Raw genomic sequence first — 20,151 nt, 5'->3', positions numbered from 1 at the left:
CTGTGTTGGAGGTGTTGGAGACAGGTGACCCTTTGTGTTCAGTAGTTGAGTGGCCAATCGTGCAAGAACCTAGACGGTCCCTTTTTGAATCACTGTCTGCACAGGTACATCATACCAGGATGCTTCCAGCATTCCCGGATTTTATCAAAGAGGTGCAGTCCACTTGGGGTGCTCCGGCCTCTTCTCCCGCCACATTGCGAAAAGCTTCCACTATTTAGGCAATGAAAGGGGCGGACGCAGTTAGGTTGGTGTCTTTTCCACCAGTAGACGTTGCTTTTGCCGTTCTGGTGAAGACCTAGACACTATCGAGGCTGACGATTGACAAAGGATCCTGCATGCCCTAACAGTCAATTCAGGACTACGGAGGTGCACCTCAAGAAAGGATATTTGGTGGCAGAGGCAGTCCGGTTATTTAATGTTGCTAGCCTGTTAACAGTGTATCAGGTGACGATTATTAGGACCTCCCAGAACGACCCTCGGCATTCCTTCAACAGAGTTGGGGTTAGTTGCCCAATTATTGGTGAAACTGGTCCATTTCAATGCTAGGGTACAGGAACGGAGCATAGTCTTGTTCGTGGTGGCTAGAAGGCAGCTCTGGCTATCGTAAATGAGAGTTCAGGAGCCTGATAAGGTTCCCCTGTTAGAGGTTCCTATTAAACTGGGGCACATGTTTGGCCCAGTGGTGGAAGACCTACTCTAATGATCTGCACAGGCCTGGGAGACTTCTAAAGAGATGGTGCAAATGTGGCCTCATTGGCTGCATTCAGCCAAAACGCCCAAAACAACAGCAGCAGTGGCGTAGGACACCACCACACCAGCCGGCTCGCCCAAGAGGTAGAAAGCCCTCACCTGTCAATACTGCAATGCACAGTCAGCCTGTTTTCACCAGACCGCAGCCGGGAGGTTGGCGTTCTAGAGGAGGCGGTAGACCACGTCCTCTTGGCCCCGCACAGACCTCTCAGGAACGACCATAAACCAAAAAGCCCTGAGACATCCAGGCAGCCTCCAACCCACCCCTACACCCCTCCACAGCTCCAATTCCTGCAACTATGCCTCCCTTTCTGGGAGTGATGGTGTCCACAGTGAAAGACTTCAACCAGTCTTCAGCCTTGAGTATGGAAAGCGCCGTGGACTTGAGGGATGCATACGTTCATGTCCCCATCTGTCCCGGTCACAGGAAGTACTTGCGTTTCACCTTTCAGGGTAAGGCATACAAGTTTCAAGTCCTTCCATTCGGCCTGTCACTCGCTCCTTGAACCTTTTCAAGGTGTATGGATGCCATTATGGCCCCTTTGCGGGTGCAGGGCATCTGACTGCTGAACTATCTGGACGACTGGCTCGTCTGTGCGCAGTCAAGGGAGCAGTTGGTAGAGCACACAGTGTGGGTCACAGACCACATCCAACGACTGGGTCTGCAGGTGAACTCAGACAAGAGTCGTTTCGTGCCTAGCCCACAGATCGAGTTTCAACGCCTCCAACAAAGGTTGGGGAGTGGTCTGGAATGGGAAAGGGACCTGTGGAGTGTGGGCAGGACCTTGATCAGCTCACATCAATGATCTGGAGCTCAGAGCGGTGGACCTCGCCCTACGGCATTTCTTGCCGGTGCTTTGAGGAAAGCACGTCTTAGTGCGGTCGAACAACACCATAGTTGTGGCGAATATCACCAGCCAGAGCAGGTTGTAGTCTAAAGAGCTTCACCAGATGGCAGCATGGTTATTGCTGTGGGCACAACCTCGACTAACCTCCATACGGGCAGTCTATTTGCCAGGCCGAGCCAATCACGCAGTGGATCTCCTTCACCCTCAAGTGGTAGCACGCATTTGGGAATGGTTCGGCAGAGCACAGGTGGATCTCTTTGTGTTGCGAGCATCCACGCACTGCCCGCTGTGGTTCTCCATAAAGGACCTCGACAGCCCCCTAGGAACCGCTGCACTGGCCCACGAGTGTATGACCCAATATCGTGCCCGATGGCAGTAATACTACAGTTCCTTCAGAAGCTTTTAGATGAAAGGAAATTTCACTCTACATTGAAGGTATATTTAGCCTCCATATCGGCTTGCCATGTACGTTTTGACGGGTTGTCAACAGGATGCCATTTTTTGGCATCTTGAGAGTGCAAGGCACTTGAGACCTCCAAAACGAACAAGCTTACCGTCGTGGAGCCTTGATGTGGTGGCTAGAAGCTCTTACCAAGACCCCATTTGAACCTCTCCACAATGTGGAGTTGAAGCTTCTGTCTATAAAACCATGTTTTTACTAGCTGTGGTTTCAGCTAAATGGGTGAATGAGTTACATGAATCAGTGTAATCAGTGCATCTCTCTTGTACTCGTTTCGCAGGAGATGGGTCTAGGGTCTCCGTGCGTCCTAATCCGGCAGAAGGTTATATCTCCCACCCATGTGAACCAGTCTGTGGAGTTAATGGCATTCCATCCTCCCCTTTTCCCTAGAGGAAGAATGGTTACATGCGCTCTGCCCAGTGAGGGTATTATGGTGTTATATTGATCGTACATGATGCGTGAGGCAGACACAGCAGTTGTTTGTGTGTCATGGTTCCAAGACCTTGGGGCAGGCGTTATCAAAGCAATGTCTTTCCCATTTGATAGTGGATGCTATTAAGTTAGCATATGAATCTGCACACCTTCTGTCACCAGGGCAGTTGAAGGCACATTCCACTAGGGAGTACCCATGTCTGAGATTTGCGCTGAGGCCAGTTGGGCTACACCACATACATTTACGAGGTTCTACAGGTTGAATGTGCTGGGTTCCTCTGCTCCACCTTTTGAAGCATCTGTGTTAGACTCTCTCATATCGCACGATATGGACATGTAGAACGATTAGTATTCTTGGTGGTGACAATTCTACCTTCGGACAGGTGTCATTTCTAGCACAGACGCTGAGGCGCTGCTCAGCACATGCGCAGATGGACGCCTAGGCAGTTGCGTTGTGATGCAAGACTGTTCTGCTGCCACGCTTTCTCCATCGCAAGGACTTGGGTACACTGTTTCCATACTTGATGGTTAATTTCGAATTGAAAGGGAATAATAGGTTGCGGATGCAACCCTGGTTCCCTGAAAGAGAAAATAACCATCAAGTCGCTAGGTCTTCAGACGCCTTCACGGCCTGAAGCAAAGGAGAACGTGATGCTACGTGCACTGGGTATTCTAAGCTGACGAGTGGGTAGGCTTAGACGTCAGTGCACGCACTAGCCTATTGGCAGCTTTAACATAAGCTCAGCCAAATCCTACTGCCTGGGGGCGATATGCCATACTTGAAGGGAACCAGGGTTGCATCCGCAACCTATCATTTTCCCCATGCTTTTCCCATGGTGTTTACCATAGTTTACTCTGGTTTGCAATGTCTATTAATATGCTTTACCATAACTTGCTATTCTTTACAATGCTTACCTCTACTTCACCATGCATTCACTATGCTTTATTACACACAGCAATACTTTTACTTTGGGAAACTTTTCTAAGGGTTCATTTCCTAATATTGTTTTATGTAAAATTAATGTTTGCATGGAGTTTGACTGATTTATTTTTTTTAAGGCTCACCTTGTGCCTTTCACTCCCAGTGAAGTGCTCATAGCTCTGGGCTCGGGAAGACTCCAGCAACTTGCCAGCTCTGTCCGAGGATAATACAACAGGAACGCCAGACACATCTCATTCGTAGTGCCCAGACCACCCTACGAACAACACACACTACCTGAAACTCACACTCACCATGAGAGACAAAGGGAATCGACTGGACAGATTCACTGCTATTAGCTTATATTAGTGAGGAGACAGAGAGTAGTCTTGTATAGGAGACATACAGTAGTCTTGTTCTTACCTGTGTGACTGTCTGGCGACTTTCTGTATTGTAAGTACATTCCACCAATATTTCATCACCCTGTAACAAATATGCGAGAACATTAGAATCATTCACATTACGAATGGTATTTTCATTTTTGTATATGCTTTAGCACACTTCTCTGGTCTTTACAATGCCTGCCTATGCTTTGCCATGCTTTCACTTTGCTTTATTACACTTTACTATGCTTTTACCATGGGAAATGTTATAAGGGTTAGTTTACCATACCCCTCCGTGATTTATCATGTTTTCACTGTGTTTCACACGTTGCTATGCTTTTAAAATGGGAGATTTTTAGAAGGGTAGCACAATACAAAAGTACACATTTAAAAATTCTTAAAATAATAGCTGGAGTGAGTGATTGTGAGTCTTGTTCTGTGGGGCCGTGTCCTCTCCAGTCACTCACCGCTTTCACCTGGGCCAGGCTCCCCAGGAACTCAGTCTCTTGCAGGTTGAAGTCATAATTTTCATTTTTCCCCAAGAAGCCGATCTGCTCTCCATTTCTGTTGAAATCAATAGCATGATGCAGGGAAGAGGGTGCTGTCCGATAAAAGCTAAGATACAACCCTGCACTACATTTAATAAGATATTCTTAAATAAGAACAATTAATAATATATATATATATATATAGACACACACACACACACACACACACACGGTGGCTTGCAAAAGTATTCAGACCCCTGATCAATTCTTTCATATTACTGAATTACAAATGGTACATTGAAATTTCGTTCTGTTCGATATTTTATTTTAAAACACTTAAACTCAAAATCAATTATTGTAAGGTGACATTGGTTTTATATTGGGAAATATTTTTAAGAAAAATAAAAAACTGAAATATCTTGCTTGCATAGGTATTCAACCCCTGTGCTGTGGAAGCTCCCACTTTGCACCGATGAAAGAAACTGAACCTGTGAACCATTAAAATTGCTGTCACATTTTCTGGATAAAAACCCCACTGTTGAAGGATCATTGGTAAGGCTTTGAATCTGAAGAAAAATGAAGATCAAAGAGCATTCTACAGAAGTTAGAGATACAGTAATACAAATGCATAGATTAGGGAAAGGGTACAAAATAATATCCAAGTGTTTGGATATCCCAGTGAGCACAGTTGGATCAATAATCAGGAAATAGAAGCTGCATCACACCACCCAGGCACTGCCAAGAAAAGGCCATCCCTCAAAACTCAGCGCTAAAACAAGAAAGAGACTTGTGAGAGAAGCCACAGAGAGGCCATCAATCACTTTGAAGGCACTACAGAGTTCAGTGGCTGGGAGTGGAGTAATGGTGCACCAGTCAGCCATATCAAGAGCTCTGCATAACACTGGCCTGTATGGGAGGGTGGCAAGAAAGAAGCCATTACTCAAAAAGTACCATCTGAAAGCACGTCTGGAGTTTGCCAGAAAGCATGAGCGTGACCCAGCTGCGATGTGGGAAAACGTTTTGTGGTCAAATGAGACCAAGATAGAGCTTTTTGGCCAAAACTCAAAGCGCTATGTATGGCACAAACCTAACAATGCCAATGCCTCAAGACACACCATCCCTACAGTGAAGTATGGTGGTGGCAGCCTCACGCTGTGGGGATGCTTCTCATCAGCAGGGACTGGGCATCTTGTTACAATTGAAGGAAGAATGGATGGAGCAAAATACAGGAAAATACTGCAAGAGAATCTGCTTCAGTTTGCTAAAAAACTGAAGTTTGGGATGAAATTCACCTTTCAGCAGGACAATGATCCCAAGCACAAAGCCAAAGCAACATTGGAGTGGCTCAAGAACAAAAAGGTGAATGTCCTACAGTGACCCAGTCAAAGTCCTGATCTCAATCCCATTGAGAAAATGCGGCATTATTTGAAAATTGCGGTCAACGAGTGTCGTCCAACCAACCTGAACAACCTGGAGCAAATCTGCCAAGAAGAAGGGCCAAAATCACTCTGACACTGTGCAAAGCTGGTACATACTTACCCCAAAAGACTTAAAGCTGTTATTGCAGCGAAAGATGGCTCTACCAAATATTAATGTGTGTGGGTTGAATACTTATGCAAGCAAGATATTTCAGTTTTTTTTATTTTTCTTAAAAATATTTCCCAACATAAAACGAATGTCACCTTACAATAATTCATTTTGAGTTTAAGTGTTTTAAAATAAAATATCGAACAGAACGAAATTTCAATGTACCATTTGTAATTCAGTAATATGAGAGAATCGGTCAGGGGTCTGAATACTTTTGCAAGGCACTGTGTGTGTGTGTGTGTGTGTGTGTGTGTGTGTGTGTGTGTGTGTGTGTGTGTGTGTGTGTGTGTGTGTGTGTGTGTGTGTGTGTGTGTGTATATATATATACATACAGTGGCTCTCAAAAGTATTCACCACCCTTGGAATATTCCACATTTTATTGTGTTACAACATGGAATCAAAATGGATTTAATTAGGAGTTTTCACCACTGATCAACACAAAAAATTCCATAATGTCAAAGTGAAAAATCTACAAATTGTTCTAAATTAATTACAAATAGAAAATAGAAAATAGAAAATAACTGATTGCATAAGTATTCACCCTCTTTGCTATGACACACCTAAATAAGCTCTGGTGCAACCAATTGTCTTTAGAAGTTACATAATTAGTAGAATGGAGTCCACCTGTGTAGAATTAAGGTGTTTCACATGATTTCAGGTTAAATACACCTGTCTCTGGGAGGTCCCACAGTTGGTTAGTACATTTCCTAACTAAAACTACATCATGAAGATGAAGGAACATTTAAAGCAAATCCTTTTGAAGGTTCTTCAAAAGCACCAATCAGGAGTAGGATTTATGAACATTTCCAAGGCACTGACTATCCCCCGGAGTACAAGGTTGTCCTGGAAGAAAACTTGCTTCCTTCTGCTCTGACAATGTTCCCCAACTCTGAGGTTTGGTTTTTCCAGCAGGACAATGCTCCATGCCACACAGCCAGGTCAATCAAGGTGTGGATGGAGGACCACCAGATCAATACCCTGTCATGGTCAGCCCAATCTCCAGACCTGAACCCCATTGAAAACCTCTGGAATGTGATCAAGAGGAAGATGGATGGTCACAAGCCATCAAACAAAGCCGAGCTGCTTGAATTTTTGCGCCAGGAGGGGCATAAATTCACCCAACATCAATGTGAAAGACTGGTGGAGAGCATGCCAAGACGCATGAAAGTTGTGCTTGAAAATCAGGGTTATTCCACCAAATATTGATTTCTGAACTCTTCCTAAGTTAAAACATTAGTATTGTGTTGCTTAAAAATGAATCTGAACCTATTTTCTTTGCATTATTCAAGGTCTGACAACACTGCATCTTTTTTGTTATTTTGACCAGTTGTCATTTTCTGCAAATAAATGCTCTAAATGACAATATTTTCATTTGGAATTTGGGAAAAATGTTGTCAGTAGTTTATAGAATAAAACAAAAATGTTCATTTTACCCAAACACATACCTATAAATAGTAAAACCAGAGAAACTGATAATTTTGCAATGGTCTCTTAATTTTTTCCAGAGCTGTATATATATATATATATATATATATATATATATATATAGCAAGAGAGAGAGAGATTGATTGGGATTGATAAAGAGAGGTATGGTCAGGTGTTTCCTCACCTGTAGTGTCCGACTCGCAACCCTCTCCCAGCCAGGTGAGTGTGCAGTAAAGAAGCAAACACGTTCAATACAGGAGGGTCTCCAGAGAATAACTGCACAGACAAACCAGAGACACTGAGATAGAGACAAAGCAACAGCAACACACATACACAGATTCTGAGACGCATCAACACACACACACTGACACTGAGACAGGCACAGCAATACACATGCACTGAGATAGAGACATAGCCACACACACACACACTAAAGTGGAAATACAGCAACACACACACAGAGACACAACAACACACACAATAAGACACACATACACAGAGACACAGCAACAGACACTGAGACAGCAACACACATGCTGAGACACACATACACTGTGTGACAAAGTGATTAAAAATCATTGTGAACCAGAGAACAGAGAGCTTTATTTCCTGTGTTTATATAATCTCCTGTTTTTCCCACTAGAGGCCACTGTTTGGTAGCTCTGCATGTGTAACTGATAAGAGTGGTTAAGGTTCTAAAGGGTCTGATCATATGTTGATAGAACCTTGTTGTCTTTTAAAGGGCTGTTAACATAACTGACACCTTATAAGATGAAGCTTGTCTGTGTGCTTCATTGAGGGTTGTAAGGTGAAGTGGAATAGTGATTATACATTGCCGAAGCCAACTGTGTGTGAGTTATAAAATACAATAAAATAGTGACCATCTCTGTTCTGAAGGCCAGTATTTACTGTGCATCATTCCATCTGTCATGGACACTGTATTTACCTGTACACTTAAACAATTACAGCATGTTTTTTTCATTATTAGGGAAACGGCTTAGCCGTCTGACACCGTAGTAAGGACCAGTGAGACAGACAGTGTCCAGTCCACTTTCAGTGAGATGAGATTAAAAGCTCTAAAACCACGGATACAAAGGAGCCCGAGACACACACTGAGATACACACACTGAGACACACACACACACATAATGACACCGAGACAGAGACACAGCAACTCACACAAACACATACATAATGACACCGAGACAGAGACACAACAGCACACAAACACACACTGATACACATACACACAGACACATACATAATGACACAAAGACAGAAAAGCAGCCACACACTCACACACACACTGAGACACACACACACACACATAATGACACTGAGACAGAGACACAGCAACACACACAAACACACACTGAGACACACACGCATACATAATGACACTGAGACAGACACAGCAACACACACACACACACACACACACTGAGACACACACAATGACACTGAGATAGAGACACAGCAACACACAAAAAAACACACACTGAGACACAAAGACAGAGAAGCAGCCACACACCCACACAGAGAGGCACATAAATACACACACCCAGCTAAGATGTAAACAAGACTCCTATTGCATAGCAATAATTTATTAAGACACCTGAGCTTGTTACCTATACACTGTGGTTAACCAAACTTGTAGTAAAACCTGGAATGGGTGCAACTGCTATACAATAGGAGTCTCAATTCCATCCCTGTATATACGAGTGTAGATTTCCTTCTAAACTCAGAGGATGGTAAACATTAAAAGGTAAGGGCAAACTCTGTAAGTGTGATTATTTGTTTACCCATTAAGAAGGAGGAAGGCAGCAGGGCTCACCTGAGAGAAGGTGGACGTATTGCACAGCCCGTAGGTTTTGAAAACCTTGGCATTTGGGGGGATCACATACGAGGGATCAACGATCAGACCTGTCTCCAACATCCCCACATCGTTAGCACGTAGCTCTGAGGTGTAGTGAAAAACCAGCCCTGAGCTGTCTACCAGACCTGGAAGAATGAATACAGGAACATGAACACAGAACCATTCAAATAGAATTCAAAAATATTTCAAGAAAAATTAATAAACAAGAAAAATAAAAAAATACACAGAATAATAATACAATTAAATAAAGATTGTTTTTATTTCTGAAAATATATAAAGAAAAATGTATAATAATAATAATAATAATAATAATAATAATAATAATAATAATACAAAAAAAAACCAATTAGTAAAGAAAAAAAATTCTGAAAATATGTACCAAAAAAATACCATATTTCTCTGGGCTTTACAATGTGTAACTGTGCTCTACCTTGCTTTCCCTGCTTTATTACACTCTGTTGAGCATTTAAAAGGGAAAACTTGTATAAAGTTGAGTTTAGCATAGTTTATTTATTTATTCATTTATTTATTTTATATGATTTACCATATCTCTTTGCTTGCCTGTGCTTTATCACACTGCATGCTGTGCTTTCACTGTGTTTTATCACACTGCATTCTGTGTTTTTACTATGGGATGTGTTTAGCAGGGTCCCCTGTGTCACTATGAATGCTCACCCTTGCTCAGTTTGCTGTTGCTGTAATGCATTTCCAGTCTGTAGAAGACGGGATCATCACTTGTCCCAATCGAAATCCCTGCATTTGGAGGCATCCAAACGTCCTGCAATAACACAGAGAAACCAGTCATAACAACAATCCCCCATTGCCACAGGCTGTGAATTCAAAATCATAGTGATCAGTGTGATGAAAAACTCAATGCGCTTGACTTATATCAACAGTATGTACAGAATACTATAGAGGGATGGAAATAAGACTCCTATTGCATAGTAGTTTAATCCATTCCACATTTAATACATGCTTGATTAGAGGCAGTGTATCAATAACAAGCACAAGTCCATCAAACTCATAGTAAAACCAGGAGTGGCTCAAACAGCTATGCAGTGGGAGTCTTATTTGTATCCCTGTTACAGAATAAGAATTAGCAATGCAATGTTTAATCACTATTTGATAAGTGATTCTCCAGATATATGCAAAAATGTGTGACTGGTACATTTAAGCAGTCAGATACCTTTATATAGCCCAGAATCTACTACTCTCAATAACTGAAGCTAAATATTGTTAATACCAAGTTTAATGACAAGTGGACAAGCTGCAATCTACAGTGTGGGGGTGTCAGGATGTGGGGTCCTAATCCTTGCTGCACAGGGAGAATGAATCTAGTGTGACAGATGAGATGAATACTCACTTGTCCTCCTACTGCCCAGCCTATCACCACCTGCTGACAGCTGGAGAACATATACATGCTTTCACCTGAGTAGCACTCCCCCTCAAGCTCCACACTCACTGTCGCAGGACAGGCGTACACCAGTATGTGATGAACCAGGTCCACATTCCCAGACTGGATCTTGGGCTCAATCTGAGAAGAAATAAAAAGAAAATAATCAATCCCTCAATCAATCAATGTATTAACTAATAACATACCACATAATATTGTATGAACCATTTTACAATTCTATTGTTATAGTAAGAAAGAATACATCCTTATCTTTCCCCTTGTAATCTCACAAGGCCCTGTTTGTCTGGAGAAACAGGATAAGATCTGGTTACTTTGAAGCTCAGTGTACCCTTTGAACTCGGGTGGAAGATCCTGGTTTTCAAAATGCTGTTTCCTCATATAGAGCGAATTTGGGCATAGGTGTTAAAAAAACCATCACGCCCGTCAGAGACAGGTTTCCAAAGACAAGCTGTCGGCCATCGGTTGGGGAAAGGAGGGGGGCTGATTTTGTTGGCTACTTAACCTCTTTCATCAAGCTCATCTGACGGCGCTGAAAGGTTCTGTAGGGTTAAACCTACAGTATGTTTTTAATATACTACTATACCTCTCCGAACTTTACAGTGCTCACCTGTGCCCTGTGCTTTACCACCATGCTATATTACACTTTGCTTTGCTTTTACTGTGGGGAACGTCTATAAGAGGAAGTCCTGGTGCTGGACCTGAACTTCTAAGTCAAGTTTATCCCTAGTGCAGTCTGGTATGACACAATCCCTGCCAGCCCCCGGGCAAGACTGACAGCTCTGTGCCAGCGGAATTCAAACCAGAGAGCTCCAGATTGCACTCTGTGCCTCTACTGGAGGAGACACTGCCTGGGGAGTCCTGAAAGAGTAACTCCTTCATCCAGTCCACACTCAGGAGTGGTCAGTCCCAAGGGGTGAGCTGGATCTCTTACAGAGTAACTGGAAAGGGAGGACTCCTTCACCCCGTACACACTGAGGACAAGTCAGTCCCTGGGGATGAGTCACATCTCTTACCCGATAAACATGCCGCTTCCCAGGGAGATCGGGCGATTTAATAATTCTGCAGTGGTAGTAAGTATCTCTCTCTGGAACTGCGAACTGGGAGAAAATAAAATGAATTACCTGGTGAGCATCCATTCAAAACAAAGAGGAAAAGGGACATTATGGGGGGGGGGGGGGGGTAGAGAGATCTGGGTCTAGAGTCTCAGAGTGGTGAAAGGGAGGGGGAATCCCTCCCCTTACACCTTTGAGGGACTCCCTCCCTGGAGGGGGGACCTCCCTTCCACAGGGATAGGAGATGGAGAGGGGGAGGTCAGGGTGAGAGAGGGGGGAATTGAGGACAGGGATAGGGAGAGGGAGGGGAGGTCAGGGTGAGGGAGAGAGGGAGGGGTAGGTAGATAGAGGCAGAGGGATGAGAGAGGGAGAGAGAGGAGAGAGGGAGAGGCAAGAGGGAGGGCGAGTTAGAGAGAGGCATAGGGTGAGAGGGAGGGGGAATTTGTACAAGGTGAGAGATGGGTAGATAGAGGCAGATGGGTGAAAGAGAGTGATTGAGGACATGGTGAGGGAGGGAAAGAGGGAGGGTGAGAGAGAGAGGAGGAAATAGGCTGGTGAGAGAGAGGTAAGGGGGTGAAAGAGGAGGAAAAAGGACGGGGATGGGGTAGAGAGAGGCAGAGGGGTGAGGGAGAGGGAATGAGGAGAGGGTGAGGGAGAGAGAGGGGATGAGAGAGGGGGATAAGAACATAGTGAGGGGGAGGTAGAGAGAGTGAGGAGAAAGGTGAAGAGGGAGAAGGAAGGAAAGTTAGAGAGAAGAGAGGGAATGAAATAGGTTGAGAGAGAGGGAGAAACAGTTCATCCCTAACTTCAAACATTAGTCACAAATTCTACTACAAAGTCAAGTAGGAGCCCAATGTTTTGGCTAGTGTCTTCATCAATGTCATTGAAACTAGAAGAAACTGAGTCAAGCAGACAATTATTGAGGCTGTAGTGCCCTCGTCAGTGTTATTGTAACAGGAAGTATCTGTTTATTCTAGTGTTTGCCAAGCGGATCACGCAACGACATAATGAAGGCACTGAAGTGTTGAAATGTTTGTCTGATTGACCGTATCTCTTCTGAGTTTGTTATACAGAACAAGGTCTCTCTCCAGTCATTACTGATTTGACTGTCATCTCAAGCTGCCCCACGGTGTCCTGGGAGGGCGTGGATCTCTGAGTGCTCTTCAGCAGGTTCACGCTCTTCGTTCCTCTGGCGTTGTTATGGTAGACAATGTTGTCATCCGCTCCATATGCGTAAATCAGCTTTATTGCACTTGTCTGAAAAAATTATATGTAACATTTCAGAAAGCAACCAATCAGTGAAGTATTTGCTAAAATTCCAACACATCTTATCCTGTGTACAGATTATGTCTCTTATACAATATAACAAAAACATTGTCAGTGTAAAAAGTTTAAAAACAGCCATTTAAAGTGGTGATATCAAACACAAAAGCCCAAGTTAGGAAAAAAAGGAGCCAAGTTAGAGTTGTGAATGTTGGGCCCCAATACCTTTCCAATTGTGCCTATTTGCTTGATGCTTGGCAAGGTTGCCCAAATTGCTTCTCCTAACTTGGGCTTTTGTGTTTGATGTCACCTTTTAAACTGCTGTTGCATTTTTCTAACTTTTTTTTTTACATTGACAATGTTTTTGTTATAGATATCACTTATTTTTTTACTTCATCAAATAATGAATAACATGAGGGAAAGCCATTCCAGAATGTATACGGTAAATAGACAAACAAGATGAGAGTAATAAGTAGAGTAATGTAAGAGAAATAAGAAAAGATTTGAAAATAAAATAATGGTAGAAGGGACTTTTGGACAGTATTGAAAGTGTAAACATTAAGAACATAAGAACATAAGAAAGTTTACAAACGAGAGGAGGCCATTCGGCCCATCTTGCGCGTTTGGTTGTTAGTAGCTTATTGATCCCAAAATCTCATCAAGCAGCTTCTTGAAGGATCCCAGGGTGTCAGCTTCAACAACATTACTGGGGAGTTGATTCCAGACCCTCACAATTCTCTGTGTAAAAAAGTGCCTCCTATTTTCTGTTCTGAATGCCCCTTTGTCTAATCTCCATTTGTGACCCCTGGTCCTTGTTTCTTTTTTCAGGCTGAAAAAGTCCCTTGGGTCGACACTGTCAATACCTTTTAGAATTTTGAATGCTTGAATTAGGTCGCCACGTAGTCTTCTTTGTTCAAGACTGAACAGATTCAATTCTTTTAGCCTGTCTGCATATGACATGCCTTTTAAGCCCGGAATAATTCTGGTCGCTCTTCTTTGCACTCTTTCTAGAGCAGCAATATCTTTTTTATAGCGAGGTGACCAGAACTGCACACAATATTCAAGATGAGGTCTTACAAGTGCATTGTACAGTTTTAACATTACTTCCCTTGATTTAAATTCAACACTTTTCACAATGTATCCGAGCATCTTGTTAGCCTTTTTTATAGCTTCCCCACATTGCCTAGATGAAGACATTTCTGAGTCAACAAAAACTCCTAGGTCTTTTTCATAGATTCCTTCTCCAATTTCAATATCTCCCATATGATATTTATAATGTACATTTTTATTTCCTGCGTGCAGTACCTTACACTTTTCTCTATTAAATGTCATTTGCCATGTGTCTGCCCAGTTCTGAATCTTGTCTAGATCATTTTGAATGACCTTTGCTGCTGCAACAGTGTTTGCCACTCCTCCTACTTTTGTGTCGTCTGCAAATTTAACAAGTTTGCTTACTATACCAGAATCTAAATCATTAATGTAGATTAGGAATAGCAGAGGACCTAATACTGATCCCTGTGGTACACCGCTGGTTACCACACTCCATTCTGAGGTTTTTCCTCTAATCAGTACTTTCTGTTTTCTACATGTTAACCACTCCCTAATCCATGTACATGTGTTTCCTTGATTCCCAACTGCGTTCAGTTTGAGAATTAATCTTTTGTGCGGGACTTTGTCAAAAGCTTTCTGGAAATCTAAATAAACCATGTCATATGCTTTGCAATTATCCATTATCGATGTTGCATCCTCAAAAAAATCAAGCAAGTTAGTTAGGCACGATCTCCCTTTCCTAAAACCATGTTGACTGTCTCCCAGTACCCTGTTACCATATAGGTAATTTTCCATTTTGGATCTTATTATAGTTTCCATAAGTTTGCATATAATAGAAGTCAGGCTTACTGGTCTGTAGTTACCTGGTTCAGTTTTGTTTCCCTTTTTGTGGATCGGTATTACGTTTGCAATTTTCCAGTCTGTCGGTACCACCCCTGTGTCAAGAGACTGCTGCATGATCTTGGTTAGCGGTTTGTAAATTACTTCTTTCATTTCTTTGAGTACTACTGGGAGGATCTCATCCGGCCCAGGGGATTTGTTTATTTTAAGAGCTCCTAGTCCCTTTAACACTTCTGCCTCAGTTATGCTAAAGTTATTTAAAACTGGATAGGAACTGGATGACATGTGGGGCATGTTGTCAGTATCTTCCTTTGTAAAAACTTGTGAAAAGTAATCATTTAACATATTTGCTATTTTTTTTTCTTCCTTTACGATTTTGCCATTTGTATCTCTTAAACATTTAATCTCCTCTTTGAATGTTCTCTTGCTGTTGTAATATTGGAAAAACATTTTGGAATTGGTTTTAGCTCCCTTAGCAATGTTTCATTTCTATTTCTCTCTTGGCCTTTCTAACTTCCTTTTTGACTTGCGTTTGCAGTTCCGTGTACTCTTTCTGCGTACTTTCTTTTTGGTCCTTTTTTAATGCTCTGTAAAGTGCCTTTTTTCGCTGAATATTTTTTTTAATTGATCTATTAAACCATTTTGGTAATTTAGTTTTACATTTAGATTTGTCTACTTTAGGGATGTAATTGTTTTGATGTAATCAAATGATGTAATTTTTGAAGAACAACCATCCTTCTTCTGTGGGTGTTTTCTCTATTTTACTCCAATCTACTTCTGTTAGTCTCTGTTTCATGCCTTCATAGTTTGCTTTTCTAAAATTGTAAACCTTAACTTTAGTCTTTACTTTTGGGGATTTAAAAAACACTTCAAATGAGACCATGTTGTGGTCTGAGTTTGCCAGTGGTTCTCTGACCTCTGTTTTAGTTATTCTATCTTCGTTATTTGAAAAGACTAAATCAAGGCATGCCTCCCCTCTAGTGGGTGCCTTCACAAATTGTGTTAGGAAGCAGTCATTTGTCATTTCCACCATTTCTATTTCATCCTTCGCGCTACCCACCGGGTTTTCCCATTTTATTTGGGGGACGTTGAAATCCCCCATTAGTATGGCTTCTCCTTTGCTACACACATTTCTAATGTCATTGTATAACAGATTATTATGCTCACCGTCTGAATCTGGCGGTCTATAGCATGCTCCTATTATTATGCCTTTTGAATTTTTGTCTGTTATTCTGACCCATATTGATTCGGTTTTATTTTCTTTGTCCAGGTTTAACACCTGGGCTTCAAGACTGTTTCTTATGTATAGCGCTACCCCTCCTCCTCTTCTGTCCTGCCTGTCTTTCCTATACAGTGTATACCCACAAATATTATATTCGTCCCCATCACTCTCAGATAACCACGTTTCTGTAACACCTATCACATCATAGTTACCTGTTAGTGCAGTAGCTTCAAGTTCTAGAATTTTGTTTCTGATACTTCTAGCATTTAGATAAATACATTTAATGGTTGTCTTACCTGAGTTGTTGTTCTTGTTTTGATGCGGTCTCCCTTCTGTTTTTTTGTTGATTTCTCCCCCCTTCCTTTCTAGTTTAAATGCTTCCGAACCTGCTCGAGGATCTTTTCTCCGAGTAGACTGGTTCCCTTGTTATTTAAATGCAGTCCATCCCGTCTATACAGATAGTCCTCGTTGTAGAATGTGGTCCAATGATCAAGATAGGTGAAGCCTTCCCGTGTGCACCACGTCTTCAGCCATTCGTTTTGATTAATTATTTCCAGCTGTCCATATGGTCCTTTGCAAGGTGCCGGTAGTATACCAGAAAATACCACAGTTTTGGTTTTCTCTTTTAATTTCCTTCCTAGCTCTCTGAATTTGTTTTGCAGGGATTTTGGTCTGTCTCTTCCAATGTTGTTTGTACCGATGTGGACGACTACTACCGGGTCGTCTCCTGTTCGTTCTAGGAGCCTGTCCACGTTCTCAGTGATGTGCTTGACCGAGGCTCCCGGAAGGCAGCACACTGTTGTAGTAAGGGGGTCCAAACTGCGAATTGAACTTGCTGTGTTTCTCAATATGGAGTCCCCAACAATCATGACCTCCCTTCTTTTTGCTGTCTGGTCACCACTGTCAATAGGGTCCTGGATGTTGTTCCTTTCATTCTCTTGTTGTTGGTTCTGCTCATCACAATTCTGAAGTGACTCAAATCTGTTGGTTGTTTTGATTTCTGGTGGTGGTGTTTGACGAAGTTTCTTTTTTTCCCTGCTTCTGCCTACCTGAACCCAGCTGTTCTGACCTTCTATCTCCCTGGTGGCTTTCAGTCTGTTAGGGGTGATGCAGACTTCCATGAATTGTGGGTGTGCCAGTTCCTCAAGATCCTGTTGCTGTCTCACTTCTTCCAGCTCCATTTCTAGCATACTTACTAGTTTATGCAAATCCTGGATCGCGCGGCACTTTACGCACACTTGGTTTAGCTCCGCTGGGTTTTCTCGGATTTCCCACATCAAGCAGGTGTCACAGATTACTGGCTTGAAGACCATGTTGAGGTTTTTTTTTTTGAAGTTTAGTTTCTTCTGCAGCCGTCAACCTGCTTTCAAACTGCTTCGAAACTGCTCTGTACTTTTCCACGCCTGTACTTCTCCCACTCGCTGTCGCTGGGAAGACTGCCTCGTTTAACTGCGTTGTTCTGCTGTGCTGTTGGCTCCTCCCCTCGCCCGTGTCTCAAAACGGCGCTGAATTTGAATCAGCTGCTCTGAGTTTCAGCTTGTTTGTTATCAGAAAAACACACGCGGCTGTTTGACTTTGAGCTGCTGCTGTGTTTCCCCAATGTCCTCTGTTTTCTGATTAAAGCAATTCAAGATGCAATTTCTCCTTTCTGCTTCGAAACTGCTCTGTACTTTTCCACGCCTGTACTTCTCCCACTCGCTGTCGCTTCCACTCGCTGTCGCTGGGAAGGACACACACACAGTCGGGCACACACACACACACAGTCGGGCTCTTCACTCAGCATTGTATTCTTTTAGTTGCAAATGTACATCCATGAGTGGTGAAAACAATATGTCTATATTGGTAGGTATAGATATATTGATATTTACATACTTACAAAACAACAATGTTATAAATGGTTAAAAAGGTACATATACATGTCAGTGCTAAAGGGTAGTACAATAACACATTTTAATGCTGAAAAAATACGTAATTCTCCTTGTGATAGAGGTGTTATGAACTCACGCCAATGTAAGGCATTTGAAAACATTCGATCTCTTCATAAAAGGCCGTATCCATGTCCTTTGCCTTTCTTGGCCATGGTTTGACTTCAATGAGTGTATCATTTGCTGCACCCATTTTCCAGTTCATCCACGACAAGAAGAGACAGAGACACACACACACACACACACACACACACACACACACACACACACACACACACACACACACATAAAGAACATGCTGTTCAGTGGCCACACCCCCCTGCTCGTGCCACAGTTGTGACTGAGGTCTCAGCTGTCAGTCACACATGCAGGAACACCCAGAGTGTGAGCGGAGTGAGCCATTTGTATATGGAGCAGGGGAGCGCAGCGTTGTAGTTCCTTCAGCAGACGTTTCTGGCCCACTCCTTTACAGTACTGAGAAGAACTGAGCACGGTGTTATTTTTCACAAATATATGTTCGGCAATGGATTTTGGACAAAAGAGTTAGAAAAAAAAGGTGACGAATACAGATGCAGTGACTTTGCAGTATTTTCCATAATGCCTGTGCATCATTTTCCAGTTTCAAACCGCAATTAGGCACTTTTATGTTTTGCAGACTTGAAAATTGCATTTAAAAAAAAAAAGCTTATTTTTCTTTTATATTCAATGTGATTGACGTGGCACTTTATTAATTATGATTGATATATATGATTGATGTATATATTATAGATACTAATGAGAGCAAAACAAATACAAAAGAAAAACAAGGGAAGCGCAGATTTTTTCAAGAAAACTGGGAGACTTTGTATAAATGGATTTTATATTTTTAAACACTGTAATAACAGTTCTGCTTGTGAAGCATCCAAACTATAATTTGACAGAACAGGTGATTTATTTGCACTGTGTAGAACCTTATTGGTGCTTGAGCCTCACAGCACTCATGGAATCATCGCTTGTGCACCTATTATCAGTGATTAAAGCTTGATTTTCAAACTAACTTATTATCACTCACCAATACTGTATTGGTATAAGAAAAGTGTGTTTTTAAAAAAGTAATTTCAGCTTTCAATCACTAAAAATATGCTGAAGATAATGTAAACAACACCAAGCTACAGACAGGGAGTCCCAAGCTTTAAACGTGTTACTGTTTAAAATAAGAACTCAGCTTTATTATGAATATTGTGTTATTATGTTTTAAGCAACACACTACAACAGTGTTCATTATGGTAATTATTTGTTTATTAGTTTTAAAATGTTTTTTGACCTCGTTAGTACAACCAGCCCCCTTTGCTAACAACATCTAAGTCAGGGTTGTAACCAAGTATAAATGTCCACATTTTTGTAAAATGACTTTACACTTACTTCTAAAGATGCAACGCGCTTCAGTAAATTAAAACAATACACTTCACATCCTGCGCAGAGAGAAAACACAAGCGTGTTGGATCGACGTATTGCATGACCTTTTAATGTTACTCTCCCCACTCGCTCCCGTTCTTTCACCCTGAACACACAACCCCAAAAGAGTGAATACATGCTGCTTTTATGCAGCTGTACAGAGACTCGATTGCTAATCAATCATACAATTGAAGTATCGGTACAACTGCACATGAATTAATCTAGTGCAATTTCCCGTGCTCACATATTGTTACATTGTACCTGCACGTGAAGTGCTGTGCAATCCTCATGCCTAAATACAAACATACATTTTAAATCACTCGTGTTACACAGACCCAATTATTTCCCGTGTATCAATGACTATACACCAACATTAACATACAACACGCAAAATATAACACAGAAATACACACAGGGGCAAGGCACATTGCCACAGGAGCACATGGTGGGGGATTGGGCGTGGTGAGTGCATGAGTAAATGAGAGGGGAATGAGCAGAGAGTCAGCAAGAGGGAGAAAGAAACCAGATGTGGTAGCCAGCTACAAAAGAGAAAGAGGTGGAGAGACGATAATAAAGAGAAAAAAGCGTGGAGGATTCTCTGCTCGAGAATCAAGTGTTTTCCTATTTCACCCCGACCTGGGAAGAAAGGGAATCTGGTTACAGAAAACGAAATGAAGAGGACAAAACAGAAAGTTAATTTGTTTGTTAGTAGAATGGAATACATTTTTTGTTAGTGTAGTTAGGGAACTTACCTTATTTTTGTAATCAAGACAGACCGATATA

General features: G+C 42.1%; 1 protein-coding gene across 1 annotated transcript in view; it reads right to left on the bottom strand.

Annotated features, from left to right (window-relative positions):
- LOC121325493 (DBH-like monooxygenase protein 2 homolog) overlaps window positions 1-20,151 on the bottom strand; it is a 44,958-nt gene that overhangs the window by 3,612 nt on the left and 21,195 nt on the right. Inside the window, exons 4-12 of the mRNA XM_041268009.1 lie at window positions 12,733-12,891; window positions 11,596-11,679; window positions 10,532-10,702; window positions 9,844-9,946; window positions 9,127-9,293; window positions 7,477-7,568; window positions 4,260-4,356; window positions 3,833-3,892; window positions 3,556-3,686 (exon numbers count right to left, since the gene is read on the bottom strand). Coding sequence (XP_041123943.1) covers window positions 3,556-3,686; window positions 3,833-3,892; window positions 4,260-4,356; window positions 7,477-7,568; window positions 9,127-9,293; window positions 9,844-9,946; window positions 10,532-10,702; window positions 11,596-11,679; window positions 12,733-12,891 — 1,064 coding nt within the window. The remainder of the gene's footprint in view (window positions 1-3,555; window positions 3,687-3,832; window positions 3,893-4,259; window positions 4,357-7,476; window positions 7,569-9,126; window positions 9,294-9,843; window positions 9,947-10,531; window positions 10,703-11,595; window positions 11,680-12,732; window positions 12,892-20,151) is intronic.

The sequence above is a fragment of the Polyodon spathula genome, chromosome 13, assembly GCF_017654505.1.
Source record: "Polyodon spathula isolate WHYD16114869_AA chromosome 13, ASM1765450v1, whole genome shotgun sequence".
Classification (NCBI taxonomy): Eukaryota; Metazoa; Chordata; class Actinopteri; order Acipenseriformes; family Polyodontidae; genus Polyodon; species Polyodon spathula.
The sequence above is the reverse complement of the archived record's forward strand: the minus strand, read 5'-3'. Positions and strand labels throughout refer to the sequence as shown.